The sequence below is a fragment of the Stegodyphus dumicola genome, chromosome 1 (assembly GCF_044657685.1).
Source record: "Stegodyphus dumicola isolate Sdum_Otavi_A_Nest chromosome 1, ASM4465768v1".
In the NCBI taxonomy this organism is placed as follows: domain Eukaryota; kingdom Metazoa; phylum Arthropoda; class Arachnida; order Araneae; family Eresidae; genus Stegodyphus; species Stegodyphus dumicola.
The window spans coordinates 140,131,486-140,147,509 of NC_140768.1; the positions used below are offsets into that span (position 1 = coordinate 140,131,486).

General features: G+C 29.1%; 1 protein-coding gene across 2 annotated transcripts in view; it reads right to left on the reverse strand.

Moving 5' to 3' along the window:
• The window catches only part of Ufd1 (ubiquitin fusion-degradation 1-like), a 78,886-nt gene that overhangs the window by 15,317 nt on the left and 47,545 nt on the right, over window positions 1-16,024 (reverse strand). For both annotated transcript variants that reach the window (XM_085821415.1, XM_085821417.1), the window contains exons 6-10: window positions 15,672-15,744; window positions 13,432-13,500; window positions 11,657-11,725; window positions 8,172-8,222; window positions 2,728-2,816 (exon numbers count right to left, since the gene is read on the reverse strand). In XM_085821415.1, coding sequence (XP_085677541.1) covers window positions 2,728-2,816; window positions 8,172-8,222; window positions 11,657-11,725; window positions 13,432-13,500; window positions 15,672-15,744 — 351 coding nt within the window. The remainder of the gene's footprint in view (window positions 1-2,727; window positions 2,817-8,171; window positions 8,223-11,656; window positions 11,726-13,431; window positions 13,501-15,671; window positions 15,745-16,024) is intronic.

Below are 16,024 nucleotides of genomic sequence, written 5' to 3' on the forward strand. Positions count from 1 at the left end.
TGAGCGGTAATGTCACTGGTAGTTCGGTCTGAGATTTGAATCCCGCGAACGGGCTGGCTGCATGGGTGTTTTTGTGATTTTTCCCATGTGTAATCTGTATATGAGCCACTTTCCTTTAGAAAGTCTTCCATGAAGGTATCCCTCCCCTTAGGCAGATAGCCCTCGAGGCTTTGCCGTAATTAAATAACCTAACATAAGCCTTAGGAATTATGAATCCATTTACTGTTCGAATCAAACTCTTAATGCAAACTATGTGGGAAAAGGGTATTCAATGAGACGAGAATGTTCCACTTGATACAGAATTCATATTTCAAGAATGGTTAAAAGAAGTTGAAAAAATAAAGTTTTTCGAAATTCCCAGACAGTACTTCAGTGATATGTGTTGGAAGTTTATAGAAGTTCAACATATTTTCTGATGCCAGTCCCAAGTGTTTTGGTGCTGCAGCATATTTTAGATTTGAGAAGAAAAATAAATGTAAAACAAGTTTCATAATGTCGAAATTCCGTTTAGCTCCATTAAAAAAGGTAACACTCCCTAGGCTTGAACTTTTGGGAACATTAATTTCTGCAAGATTAAGTTCGTATTTGCAATCGATATTTCCGCAGTTGGATACAGGAAATATATTTTACTGGACCAATTCCAAAATTTGCATTCACTGGATCAAGAAATCGTGTGGTAGAAATCAAGGAGAAAACAAATTTAAACAACTGGTACTTTTGCAGTGGGAAGACCAACCCTGCTGATAAACTTACGAGAGAGATGAATGCTGAAGCTCTAATTAATGATAGTGATTGTTTTTCTGGGCCACCTTGGCTTTAAGAAGTAGATATTCGATGTCACATAACCGAAATGAATACTGAAGCTGACTTGCAAAACGTTAGTAAAGAACGAAAATGTGTTACTTTAAAAAGCACTTGTGGAATCTACAGAACTGTTACTAAATCTTGAACTGTACGGAGATTTAAACAAAGTTTTGGGAATAATGGCTTATGTTCTGCGCTTCGTGAACTACTGTAAATCTGCTCGCGAAAAGCAATCTGGTGTGCTTACCGCCTATGAATTAAGGAAGGCTTCAGAATTTATTATAAGAAATGTTCAACTTAATGAATTTTCAGCAGAAATCAAGGCTTTAAAGACAGAACAACCGATTAAAACTAAAAGCAAAATCATTTCACTTAATCCATTTCTACATGAAAAAGAAATTTTAAGAGTAGGAGGTAGATTAAGAAACGCAGAAATTACCAGAGAAAGTAATTATCCCATTATATTGCCAAATAATAATCACTTTACTAAGTTATTAATACAGAATTATCACGAAAATCATTTACATGGAGGGTTGCACTTAATGTTATCTGCAATATGACAGAAATACTGGATAATAATGCTCAAAGAATGAAATTAAAAAATGCATTTGGAAATGCATAAAATGTTGCAGAGTACGAGCGGCAAGATCCACTCAGTTAATGGGAGAATTACCTGCTAGTAGAGCGATTCCAAATAGAATCTTTTAAATATTAATGTAAATATAATTTAAATATTAGTGTGGGTTCAGCATACAGTATTATCCATGACGCAATGTGATTTAATAAGTGCCCGTGAGATAGATGCCATATCAGTTGACTGCTGAATTAAGAGACTGCCATATTGATTGATGCCCATGGAAAATGTTTCTAGGACAAAGAAGATGGATTCTGGAAAAAATTGCTACAGAAGATTAACATGAACACTGCCACCAACCAACCTAAAACCAACAACAAAAAACAAAAAAAAAAAAAAAAAAAAAAAAAAAAGGGGGGGGGGAAGGCCATAAGCCATTGACAAAATTCAAAAATTCTATACCCAACCACCAACAGAAAAAGTAATTCTTACTTTCTTCTGAAAAGCAAATGTAGTCATTTTAGAACATCACATAGAAAAAGGGAGCAACAGTAATCAGTACTTGTTAAGCAGACCTTTTCCAAAATTCTTTTCACCCTTCAAACAGAAATAAGTGAAGAGGCCTTGAGATACACTGTTACTACATATTTTAACAGTTGCGACAATCAATGATACGGAATTTGAATGTCTCACACACACACTCACCCCTCCTGATGACTTTTATGTGTAAGGATGGCTCAGAGATAAAATATAAGGTAAGTGCATTTAGAGTGATGAAGAGGTGAAAACCACAGTGCATGATTGGCTACAGTCATAGCCAAAAGGATTTTTCTTGTGAGATCTATGGACTGCACTTTCAAAGGAAACATCCAAAATCACATATGTAAAATTTTTCTGTATTTTCTCATTTGTTTTATATAATAATAACAATAAATATACTTAATATAATAAGGTTTTCATTTGAATAACATTTATATTTAACAGTAATTTTAGCAAATCTAGCTCTCGCTCTTGTATATCCCAAATGATAACATGTGGCTTCTGTTGACATACAGTCTGGCCACTCTTGATTTATACACTTTCATCATGATAACATGTGGCTTCTGTTGACATATAGTTTGGCCACTCTTGATTTAATCATCACTTCATATATTTTAATCAAATGCAATACTTTTCATCAATTAAACTGCAAGTGCATAAAATATATACCACTCTTGATTTAATCATCACTTCATACATTTTAATCAAATGCAATACTTTTCATCAATTAAACTGCAAGTGCATAAAATATATACAACACTCAAAGTTTTAAGTTATCACCATATAAATAAAATTTGGAATACATTTACCTTCTTGGTGGAGGTGCATTGAGTGCTTTGTCAGATATTTCTACTTCCTTTGTTTTACCATCCAGTCTATTTCCTTTTCCACAAAATGCCTGCCAAACCAGCACAAAATATAAAACATTACAAATGAACATACAAAGTAATTAACAGCTCAATTTACACCATTCACATAAATTTTAAACACAATTCTTAAGATTTAAAATTTAGTTTAAGAAGAAATTACCTAGCTAAAATACTAAAGTATTAAAAAGAAATTTAATTTTGGTTAAGGCCTTTTTTCACCCTTTCCACAATTTATGAGATTATTTTTGGCAGTTGAGAATAAAAAATAAGTATGAATAATAATTTAAAGCAGAATAACATACAGGATAGCTAAAAATATAGAAACATGGTAAAAGAATGAATTCCTTTATAATGTACACAGGACTAGCTTTTGAATTTAAAAATGGAATAAGAATGAATAAACATAAATCTTAGAATGAAAAATCTTAGAATGAATAAACATAAATCTTGGATACAGGATAAAGGGATACTATCATCAATTGCAGCTGACACAGAACAATGCCCAAAGAACAACTGTGACTTCTTACAGGTTTGATATTTCTTACTACACAAGAAATATTAATTAACTATGGCACCATCAAATAAACAATTACCAAGTAAAAATAAAATTATTGCAGAAGGAACTGCTAAGTAAAAAAACAGTTGTCATTTTACACATTTCTTTTAGCAAATTTTTCCATATAATCTTTAGTCTTTGCACATTATACATCTACATATTCATAATAAAATAGTTACAAAAGAATAAATTGAATTTAAATACAAATTTAATTAATTCTTTGCACCATTGCTGCAAGGAATGAAATTTAAATTTTAACAAACATGTAAATACGTAAAAAAGCAAATTTAAAGTTAAAATAATTAAAAAAAAATGTGCAAACATATAAAAGATTTAATTTTCGAACTAATATACAATATCATTTAAATTCAGATAGCATAAGTAAATCAAGTGCAAAACCAAACAATGAAAATAAATTTAGCAAATTAAAATTAATTTTTTAAAAATGCATAAGTGAATGACTGTTGAACAGGCAAGAGACAGACTTATCAAGCGAAAGTTCATAATAAAATAAATTTATTTACATATCTACATTTAAAATCAGGCAAAAAGCAATCTTAGATTGGCATGTCTACCAATTCTCTGGTTTTTTGTCACATGACCTGGTCCCCAAGCAGATCACCAAATCTCCCATTTTTTAATTTTTAGCTGTTACTAAAGAAAGAGTTTTTCAGTAATTATGAATTGAAAAATTCTTAAGGTTTTACAACTGTCGCATGTCCATTTCATAAATAGTCTAAATGAAAGTCATCTCCTGGACAAAGAGTTCATAATTTTTGAATTAATTAAATCTATTGAAATATTGAAATTTAAATTGGAAAAATTTCCTCCACCACACCTAGTGATTTTCAGCATATTTTTTTAAAAATTAATTTAATTTGACCTAAATTGTGTTTACTTACTGTAGACATTTGCAGAGCTTTATATGCAGATTCAACCAATGTCTAATCAGTAAATATTTGTATTTAATTTGGTTTTACATCAATATATTATATACTACTAAATAGTATGCACATTAATTATTCAATTTTATTCGAATTTGAAAGTACTGTGATAAACTTAAGTTTTCCTTTCTTACTCATGGTTTTTTTTTTCAGTTTAAAAGTGTAAGAAAATTATAAAAGAAATCAGCCAAAACAGAAACTAGCATAAAGTTTAGACTACCAAATTAAATAGTTGTATGTTTTATATCCTACTATAAGTAGTTGAATAATCTGATTCATGCATTATAAAGGGAATTTAAACCAGCTGGAGTTTTTCTGAAATAATGCCACCACGCAGTGGACACTCATAGTTTATCATATTTAAAGGTTGACAGCTATGGAAAAATAAATGCTTTTGTTCCTGAAGATAAGGGGCTTATGTCTGGTTTATCTATGAAAATGACAGTTTGTTCAAAATTTACATAAATCTGATTTTGTTTTTATTGCCCATTTTTAAATTCTATTTCTCTTCCGAATAGATGTTTGCATCACTCAAAGTTATGAATTGAAAAATTTTTTAACTTGGTTTTCCAACTCTCAAGAATATGTGCGTTGAATATGCATTTGATAAAACAATTTAAATGATAGTAATCTTCTGGACAGAGAGCTCACTATTTTTGCATTCACTAAGGTTCCCCCCCCCCTCGATTTATAAAACACATGGAGGTAAGAAAGGAAGGAGTGGCCAAACTGGCACTAGAAGTGAAGCACTGCTTCGAAGCTTAGGTCACCAGATGGGGTGTTTTTTGTTTACATTCAGAAGCTTGCTTGACAGTGCTCTAATAGTATTTTGACACATGACAGTTCCATACAAATTGAAAAATGGGACACTTTTGCATGAAAGAAACATTCATAGTGTGATGGATAATAGCAAGTGAATTATAGCAAGTATAGTTTAGTGACATTTACGCAAAAATCACATCTTGGTTATTTTTCGATAACTAACAACAGCGATTTTGACTATGAATTTGTTTTATAAAATTCTAAGCAGTTGAACTACAAAAATATAGATTTTAGCAAAAATGTTATGCTTAAAGAATTAAAAATACCTTATGATACCTTTAAAATTGTATACACCTTTCGACACACTTGATAGAGCATTCGCTACTTTTATTTTATGTTACAAACACCAAAATATTTAAAATAAAATAAATTTTTTTGTCATCCACATATTATTGCAACATGTACTTTTAAAAATTTTTTAGAGGAGAGGCTTTACTGTTGCTCATTTTAAACTCAACATTTTATTTTTATATATCTGAAAAAAAAAAAAAAAAAAACTTTGGGCTTACACATTTTACTTAGTTATTATTATTATTATAATATTATCAGAGAATTATTAAACTGTGTAAAATTGATAAAAGAGGTATTGAGTGCTCTGCCAAAATATATTTACTAGAGGATTTGAATTTGATGATGAATGTCCTAAAACGCGTTTTAAGTCAAAAGTTTGAAACTTGATGGCTAAATTATGCATGTTAAAATATTTGTAATTATGCACATAGGTCAGGTTAAGTTTTTATTAAATAGAGTAAGGCATGCAAGGGCTATCTGCCTAAAGGGAGAGATGCCATCGTGGAGGAATTTTGAAGAAAAACTTACCTTTGAGTGGGTATTAAAAATATTGCATATAATTTATTCAAATTATATTTATACATATTTGTTATGTAAAACTTTCAGGTATATGTTAAATTAGTGTAAATTACTTTACTCGAAAAATATAGTAAATACACAGAAATTAAAGATTTGCACATGCCTAAAATGAAAAATAGGAAATATGCATGGGTATTTATGCATGTGCTTGCAAAAAGCATGTATCTGCCTTTAACAAAATACATAAATATTCATTAAATTATTTATAAATGAATTTGAAATGAAGAATTTATTCATTTATAAACAACTGTGAAAGTTACTGTGAAGAAATCTAATTATTAAATGTATCTAATTTATAATGATTATAAATGTTATCTAAATATATAATAACCTTAATATTGAATTGTAAACATAAACTGAAATCCTGTTGACAAATACGTTATAGAACTATTTAAGCAAGAATTGTTCATACTGGAAAGCAATCTGTTAAAAGGTATTGTAAAGCAAATGCTATGAGATGCACACTTAAGAAAGTAATAAAGAGTTTTGGAATATGTATTGTTCAAATTAAGGGTAAAAAAAATCTGATAAGTATAATTAAAAGAATTATTCCCCTTACATTTTATAATAAGTCAGGTAGAAGTTTTAAACAATACTTAAAAAAAAAAAAAAAAAAAAACTTATTTTATTCCCTGTCAAAAATGTTTACACAAAGTTAAGTACTATTTAAAGTATTTCGCTAAGTTCTAATAATTCTCTAATTTAAAGTGAACAGAATAGAGCATTAATTATAAATTGACTTATATTTTTCGATTTAAAAGATGCCTCAAAAGCCACAAAATCATGTCATATTTTAGGAAGAAGCTCTATAAATAGAAAAGAAATAATGCATAATTTTAATATTAATAATACAATAAACTTTGATCTTAATTTTTGTACCTTAACCGAATCAAATCGAATTACCTTACATTTTTTTTTCTAATGTACTTAAAGAAAACTTATGAAAATATTTCATTCAAATTAAACCATTCTGAGCAAACTGTTGTGTGAAAAGTATAGCCTTTAATTCCTTTCAGAATGAAATGTTGTTTAAAAATGTATTCTTTTCATATACTTAGGACTCTGAAGTACTGTAGAAAAAGAAAATATATACATTTATATGTATATTTACGCCGTAATTACAAAATATTTACATCTGATTGTGTCAAAACCCATTGAACTTAATGGTAAATTACCCAATGTTTTGGTCACCACGTAGGGATTGCCAGTGCTCTGAAGCACTGGTGATCCCTACATGGTTAGGGGAAACTACTACTATGGGGTAAACTGGTTAGGGCCACTCCATCTTACTTTCTACCTCCATGATGAACCATGCATTTATTTTTTAAACAATGATAAAAAGGAAATGAAAATTGTTTAAAAAATTAAAAATGATTAATTGTAGACAAAGTGATTCCACACGATTGTCCTTTGCCATTTCAGGGCTTGCAGCTTTACAGTATATAACTTGGATATTTCAGCCCAATGCAAAATAATTAAAATATAATCCCTTATCAGAACTGGTGATTTAACTTTTGTACTTAAATCTTGAACATATGTATCGTTTTTAATTGTGATAAAATTGTATCCGTAACAAAAAGATACTAGGGCCAACTGATGATGCATAATATCTTTAATTTTTCTTCAATAGTATAAGCTAAAATCATAAAACATATACTTTATCTGAATTGAACAGAGCTTTCAAAATTAAAAATTTTCAAACTGTGTTTTAATTTTCATTATTAAAGAATTTGCTTCATGGACTGTCAATACTAACTTTTGTTTTTTTCAGAGGAGAACTGAAATAATTTTATGGTTTTTTATATTTTTTTAATGATAAACACTTCAGGGTATTAAGACCATAAAACTTATGCATTTCCGATCATCGCGTAAAAAGAAAATCATCCAAAGTGCTTTGAAGGTCAGCAATCTCATGAGTGAAACAGTCTTTTGTGCACATTTTGCTTTTTTCAGTGCTCTTATTCAAAGAATGAAATATTATCAAAAGTTATTAATGTGATATTGAAGTGGTATGAAGCTCCTAATGGAGTAAATTGCATTTTTAAATGACTTTATAAACTTTTAAAAAACAGTATTTAGATTTTTTTGTTTGGAAATAAAAACCTATGAAAGTTCAAACTTATAATTACATGTATAAAACTTAATTATACTAATTTAATATAATTAACATACTAATTTAAGTTAACACTTACAACAAATGATGTATCTGGTGGATGAAGCTCTGGCTCTTTTACGACAGGTTGCTGTTCAAAAAGAAAAATCATTCTGAGAACATATAGTAATAACAAAGGAAATTAAAATACAATTCTTAAGAGATGAAAAACATATTCATAAAAAGTATACTTCAGTATTTCTTATAGGAAATTATAGTAATAAATACATTCAGTCGAAATATCCTATTCATAAAAATATTGAATTAACTATAAAAAGTTTTATTATTTGATTAATACAGGTTGTTCCACATAGTGAGATATATATCTGAGAACTTCTTTAGGCCAGCTTGAATGTGACTTAGATTCCCTGATAATGTAATTATATGATGATGATAATGGTAATTTAATGGATCATGTGCAGTAGTAACAATGCTGTCAGAACATGAACAATAATAATAACAAAATTGTACAAGGTACTTAGACAAAGGACTATTATATGTCTATCACCAAAATTTTTAACCTTCCAAGTTTATCTTTCTATGATAAAAATCTCTATTTGATGTATTCTGTTTTGCCTGTCATAGTTAGGATAGGGGGGAGAGGGACGTTTTGATTTATAATGTAAAAGAGGAATAATATTAAAAAATTTGATTTAACAAAGAATATAACCTCTTAAGTAATTAAATGGTTTCAGAAGCTGCGATGATGAGGACAGATCAGAAAAAGTACAACACCAGGAATGGCAAGAGAAGTTAGCAAATGTCGAAGAATTGAACAAAATATGTGTTAATAAGAAAATTTATCTTGGAGCATAGGATCAATTAAAAAAAATCATTTTATCAGTAAGAAATGAACTTGGATTTTGACATCATGAACTAGGGGAAGGGAAAAAGAAAGAAAGCTAACATGTAAATTTTTACGTATTAACACAAATATTTTAGTACAATCTGATCATTTGTTGTAGATGAAAAGGTAAAAGTCACTTATTTGGTTTCATGGCTTAAAAAAGGCTTTCTTAACTATCAATATTTATTGTAAGTCTGCAAACATTATCAACATATATATATATATATATATATATATATATATATATATATATATATATATATAAAACCCACTATTTCAGCTGTATAACACACAAATTTTGATTATTACATAAGGATTAGTGTTTAAAAAAAAACACATTCTTCTCCAAAAATGTTTACAACTGTTTTGCACTTTTCTCTGAGTACACCTAAATCTGTTTTTGCTTAAAAAAAAAATTAGATGTTATAGCAGCCCCATAAATAAAATTTCAACTTTCTACTGCTAATTGTTTTTGAGTTATGCAAGATATATACATACATACAAACATACATATGGGAGAGAAGAGTCCTTTCTTCTGTTTGTAGGTAGAGATGTCATGTAAAAAAAATCTTCCAAATGGATTTGAGAATGGTCAAAATGAATACTTCTCCCAAATTTTTTGCTATTACAATACTTCCTTTAATTAAGGAAGTAAGAAAAAAATCAGAGAACTTCTGAGACTTGGCATTATACAAACTTCAGCGACACCAGCTATCCACCAAATGCATCTCCTCACAGTTCCCTTTCAAGATTTTGTGGCAAAACTTTGTATTTTTGCAAATTTTTTTACCGCAGTTTCTTAAATGCTAGCAAATTCCATAATTGCATATTTTAAAACTAAGTTTAAGGTAAAAAATAGCCTGATTTGTTTAGAAAAAGGTTGGAGCTTGGAATACAACAAAAAGAACGCATACGAAAATGGTGATTTTGCTTGACTGAAGGATTGTTACGAGCATGGTTGCTGAAGAATGGTTATGTGCGGGGTTTCCAGAAATTGGCACATTCTGAAAATTTGGTGACTTCTACTAAGGTGATTGCGATAATACGTAAATACCAAAATAAATCTGCAAGACTTGAAAAATTTCAGGTACTACTCAAAAGTGATCATGAGAGAAATTTGTTTTTATTCATGAGAAATGTTTCACCATTTAAGTTCACAATATCAAAAATTGTCTGTTTCTTTACTTTTGCTATTGTGACTTAGAACTACTGATTCATAACAGCAAAAATTAATAAATAGCAAAAATGCCTGAATGAAGTAACAAACAGACAGGATTAATGCTTGAATTAGCACTTTCTGCTATCATTAGTGCTATTTTAACTACTACAGATTAGGACAGTTGAAACTATTTATAGTGATGGAAGACCCCAGAACATTTACTGATTAATAATGAAATTTGGTCAGTAGATATTTCAGGGCTTTCAAGCACTGTAAAATAGCATCACTAGTACTAATCCACAATAATTTGGTTAGGAAGACAAGCTAACAAGAAAACCCTTCTTGACTTTGTTTATCAAGGGGTTAAAATCAATTAACAAAAATTTCTGGAAGATATAATTTTTTTGTCTCAGAAGTACACCAGCAATTAAGAAATGAACCTCCAAATAAAATTCTGATTTGCGTATAGGGCTAAAAGTATTTAAGAATGATGCAAGCACCTTGTTGTATTGGCAATTTCAATTTGACCTAGTTGAATCGATTTGTCTTTTGTACCTAAATTTGACTGTGCAGATCTGTGGTAAATAGTATATGTTATCATTAATTTTTAACTAACAATTTAATTTTTTTTCAAAATTCTTGTTTAAAATTTTTAATGGAAAAATTCAGAAACATAGGTAGCATTTAAAGGTTAAAAGGATTTGTTATTCCTGCTGCATCCCTAAAGAAGACAGTATAAACCAATTAATTGCAAGCCTTGCTTTTATTTGATACACAGATTTTTTGGTCAATAATATATTGCCCTAAAAATAGCTTAACCTCTCAATTTTGTACATATTAGGAATGGTTTTGTAAATTTATTTTTTTACACTTTCACTTGATTTTCATGCCACTCTACCTAATATCATATTTACTTTGCCATAAAGAACACAGAAGTTGCTTCAAGTTCTTGTATCCCATGGAAGACAAACTATAATTTAATTTCCATCATTTTTTAATTTTTGCTTTAAAAAATTATTAAGTGCAGCAGCTTTACATGCACTCTTAATTGAGTTTTTACTTGATTTATTTCTTTTCTAATAAGTTTCAAATTAAGATACTCTCAATAACAAACTCACATTTCCATTTTTTGAATAAAGATATCTTGCAAAATATTCTTATTCCACAGCAAAATACAGATTTCCATACATGAAAATAAGAAATACCGGTGAACTTCCAATATATTCTGTTGCAAAATAGTCTAAACTGGCTAACAATCTTTCAGATTAACCATGAAGACTCTACAGTCTTTGATTTTCAGTTAAATAAATGTTACGGATTCTATAATAAGGAATTTGCTAAATAACTTCAACCAGCCTTCTGATATAGTTTAAGCTAGGAAGACTTTCTAAAGGAGATTAGTTCATACTTATGTTATACCGAAAAGCAGAAAATCTTCATGCTTACAGACTACTCACCTGCTGGGAATACCCTAGGATAATTACAGTGAAATGGTAATTGCAGTATGCATAAAACTTACAGTTGGCTCTTCCTCAGCAACAGCTTTTGGTTCAGGTTCCTTATATCCAACAGGAGGAGCAAAATCCACCTAATAGAGAAGATATTATATCACAGATTTTTTAACATTCAATTATACAGGGGGTCCAGAGTAGGTATTATAACTATAAGTTCTTGTTTTCTTTATTTGTAGTTATGTATCATATAATGAACTTTGTGATTATGAAAAAATGATAACTTTAAGATTACAAAGTAGGTGGTACAGGAATTACAATTAACCTTCCAGCACGTATGTGCAAAATTTATGATAAATTCAGTTTTTAATGCACATTTTTCGCATATCGAAGCTGAGACGTCTGAATGCCATTTCTATTCCTCCTTTCTATCCTTCCCCCACATCATAGAATGTGCCAACAAGAAGTAATTTGACTTTTTTTTTGGCTGGGCTTTTGTGCTACGTGGCAGCTTTTTTGTAAAAGTTATGACACGCACGTGGTCCTGGGTGAAAATTCGGAAAATATTTTCCTTCTCAAATATTTTGTAATGTTGTGTTATTAACTGCCATGTATTATTTTAATTTGAATACATTTGGCTCTGTAAATTTTATATCGGTTTTCATGGGGGAAAAAAAAAAAAAAAAAAAAAAAAAAAAAAAAATTGCAACCAGCTAATTTTGCTTGCATTCTTCCAGAATTATCTGATGAAGATAAGGAAGACAAGGAAGCCTTTGGATGGGAGAACAATAGCGATTTCCATTCCTTATTTCCTTTTATTTCTGTTTTTTAGAACTAAATAAAAATATTATAGTTTAAAGTGTGTTTTTGTAACCAGGAAGAAGTAAATTCCCTTGCAGAAGTAAGTAATGCTAAACTTACTTTTTTTATCTGTCTATACTTGCCTTTTATGAATATTAAAATTAGCTTCAATTTTAAAATATAATTGAGTATTAAAAAAGTCTCAAAAATACAGCTGTATGCTGTATTTTTTCTGCTGTTATATACAGCTATTAACCTGCATACAACAGCAGAATTATCATATAGGTTCTAATAAATAGTGCCTTTATTTACTTATTCTGGTTTAAGAGCATAAAAATTATTTTGAAAGTAATTTCATGAGGTATAAGCAATTTTATTAAAACATAAAATTCTTTGATGGATTTTTGGAAAATATTTTCCTATTTTATCTCTTTATCAATTTTTCCCCTTGTTGTATTATCTTTTTTTACACGATTATACTTAAAAAATATATGAGTTTTGTATTCAATAAATCTTGATTAAGTAATATTTTGCGTAAGAGCATGTTTTGGTAATTTATTTATGTGCAAACAATCCGGATTTAACGTAAAATTAAACGGAAAAAAACATAAATAAATCTGGGAAATAAACAACTATAATCCACAAAATTCACTAATGTACACAATTCTTAGTCCCGAGGTGTGGATTATTAGAATTCTAATGTATAAATAAAAATTTTGATTTTCCTTGGCATTTAAAAAAAAAGTTGGAATTTTTCGTGACCTTTCACAACTTTTTCAGAATTCTACAGGTGAATAAGAATCTTGATTAAAAAAATATCTTAGATTACATTTTTAATATAGTATTGATAATGGACAAAACTATTATGAGTTAATAAACATTTATACATTCAATATAGTAACAACATAAATTATAATAAAAAATTTGGTATAATTTAAGTAAAGCAAAACACAACAATATTTTTTAAAAAAGGCTAGATTTTTTATGACAGATTTTCATTTCTAGGACAGTAATTGCAGCAATTAATAATCATTACACTTACATTCATATCACATTCAATAATTGATACTGCTTTTCCTGGTCTAGTTTCCAAAACACAAAATTCATATATCTAAAATGAAGTAAAATACAAGTTACAAGAGTTAAAAATGCAATGCTACTTAATTTCATATCAAGCAATACATGTATTACATAAAATAATATGTATTTCATTTTGTAGTTCTAGGTTGTTTTTTGGTGTAATAAGTGGAAATTCCTTGTCTTTGAAGACTGAGGTTTAAATATAACAAAATCCGGTAAAACATGGACATTTTTGATTGAGTTATTTATGAAACTTAAAATTTATCAAGCTGAAATTCTATTCGAGAAGTTGATGTTATATGGGAAGAGGGATATAAAGCCTGCAGATTTCATTCTCAAAATATTCTCAATCAAAATTCAGGCAGAATGCAGCAAAAGTTTTACGGTTATAACTTTTATTGTACGTACGTTTATGGCCAATAACAGATATACTCATGATTACTGAAGGATCTGTTTAATAATTTAGTGTAAGCAACAATCTACAAATGAAATCTATGTATTTCACTATTAAAAGATATTCAGTTTTGGCAAAGCATGTGAGAACTACTTGCAAAGCACCATCCTGGTTTTCACTGATAGTATCCTAGCATACATAATTTAAAGGTTATTGTATCCTTCTTTTCCTAACATTAATTACTAAACAGGATTTTAAAATCCATCCATCTGCAAATGCATTATGATTTTACATACATCCATATCTTGTCTGTGATTTAAAGGCAAATCCAACATATATGCTAACCATCATACTGTCTGGATTGGGATTTATTCTCAGGAAGGGAGGATTTTCATAGAAGATTTGAAAAGAGAGCTTGTGTATATTTACAATGCACTGGATAAAGTTAAAAAAATACCACAACAAAAAATTACACAGTTTGGGATAGAAAAAATCCAAATCCTAAGAAGACCAGTTTTCATTACCACAAAATTTCTTTCTGGAAAACAACAATTTTTGACAGAATCATTGAATAAAAATAGCAAGATAATTTTTGATTACCAAATTATTAAATTTTCTTTTAATACTTCACAGGAAACTTCCTTAAGATATTTACTATTTTCCATTTGCTTTTTCCATGACCTGACAGAATAGAAAATCTTGCCACTCAAAAAGGAGTATTAGTTGCAAACCTCAAGTGCAAAAAAAAATCCAGTGAAATTAATGCATGACTATGTTTTGAATAATCAAGTCTTTTCTTTAATAAATAATTATATAAATAATCTCTACATAATGATTATTTAAAATTAAATAATATCACATATTTCTTCCGATCATTTAGTTTTGCCATTTTGAATAGCTTATTTTACATACAAGATTTTAAGCTCTATACCAGTGGCGTAGCTAGGGTGGGGCAAGGGGGGACATCTGTCCTGAGTGCAGCGTCTAGGCAGTGCCAAATTGATGCTACGAAATTTTTTAATGAAATGTTTTCCATTCTTGGCACACAGAAAGGGGCGCAAATTCCTCAGTTGTCGCCGGGCGCTGGAATCCTAGCTACGCCACTGCTCTATACATTTCATTTCTGCACACTTATTGATAACTAATAAGGATATTATAAGTAGTAACTTAAATTTGTCTGAGGTATTTCAGGAAATTAGCATATCAAGATTAGATTGCAATTTCTTTTTAATCTTATGATTTTTGTACTTTTTAAAAATATTTATCAATTTTTTGAAATATTAATTATAAAACTCTTCAAGATATTAACCAAAATTTTTTAGATTGTATTTTTTTGGGTAAATAAGAATTTTTCTTCCTATGACTGGGGAGGGAAAAAATATTTACTTACTATATTTAAAAACAGAACAAAAAATATAATTAAAATATAAGCTAATAAGGAATATAAAACTATGTAAACATTTCATTAAAAAATTTCGTAGCATCAATTTGGCACTGCCTAGACGCTGCACCCAGGACAGATGTCCCCCCTTGCCCCACCCTAGCTACGCCACTGATATAGAGCATAAAATCTTGTATGTAAAATAAGCTATTCAAAATGGCAAAACTAAATGATTTTCTTGGGCAACAGATATTATTTGTTAAAAGAGTATATACAGCAGTCATATTTTATGTATACAACTTCTGTTAAGTTAATGGAAAAACGTATAAATAACATTTAAATACTGCCATTAAAATATTTTACTCAGAAATTTCTAAGCAAATTATAGTAATTATTACTTTTATTAATAAAGATACATAAAATTTACCTTATCATTATACTCAATAGCTATCATGTCCCCCGTAGTTAAACAGGCAAAATTCCTTAAGGCATTTTCTAATCTTGATATAGGCTAAGAAATTCAAATCTGGTACAAATATTAGGCACAACATTCACAAATTTCCAGTATCAATAAAGTATAATGTAAAATCTAAATGTATAATTCTGAGTTATATTAAGATTACATCAACGAAAAGAACGACAGCAGGTAGAGATGAACAAATCAATTATTTTTCAGCAACAGCTGAATGTTATCCAAAATCATAAGTAGTTTCACTAATTTTTATATGCTTAATATAAGGGTTGCCCAAATGAAAAAAAGGACACGTACGATAACGTCAG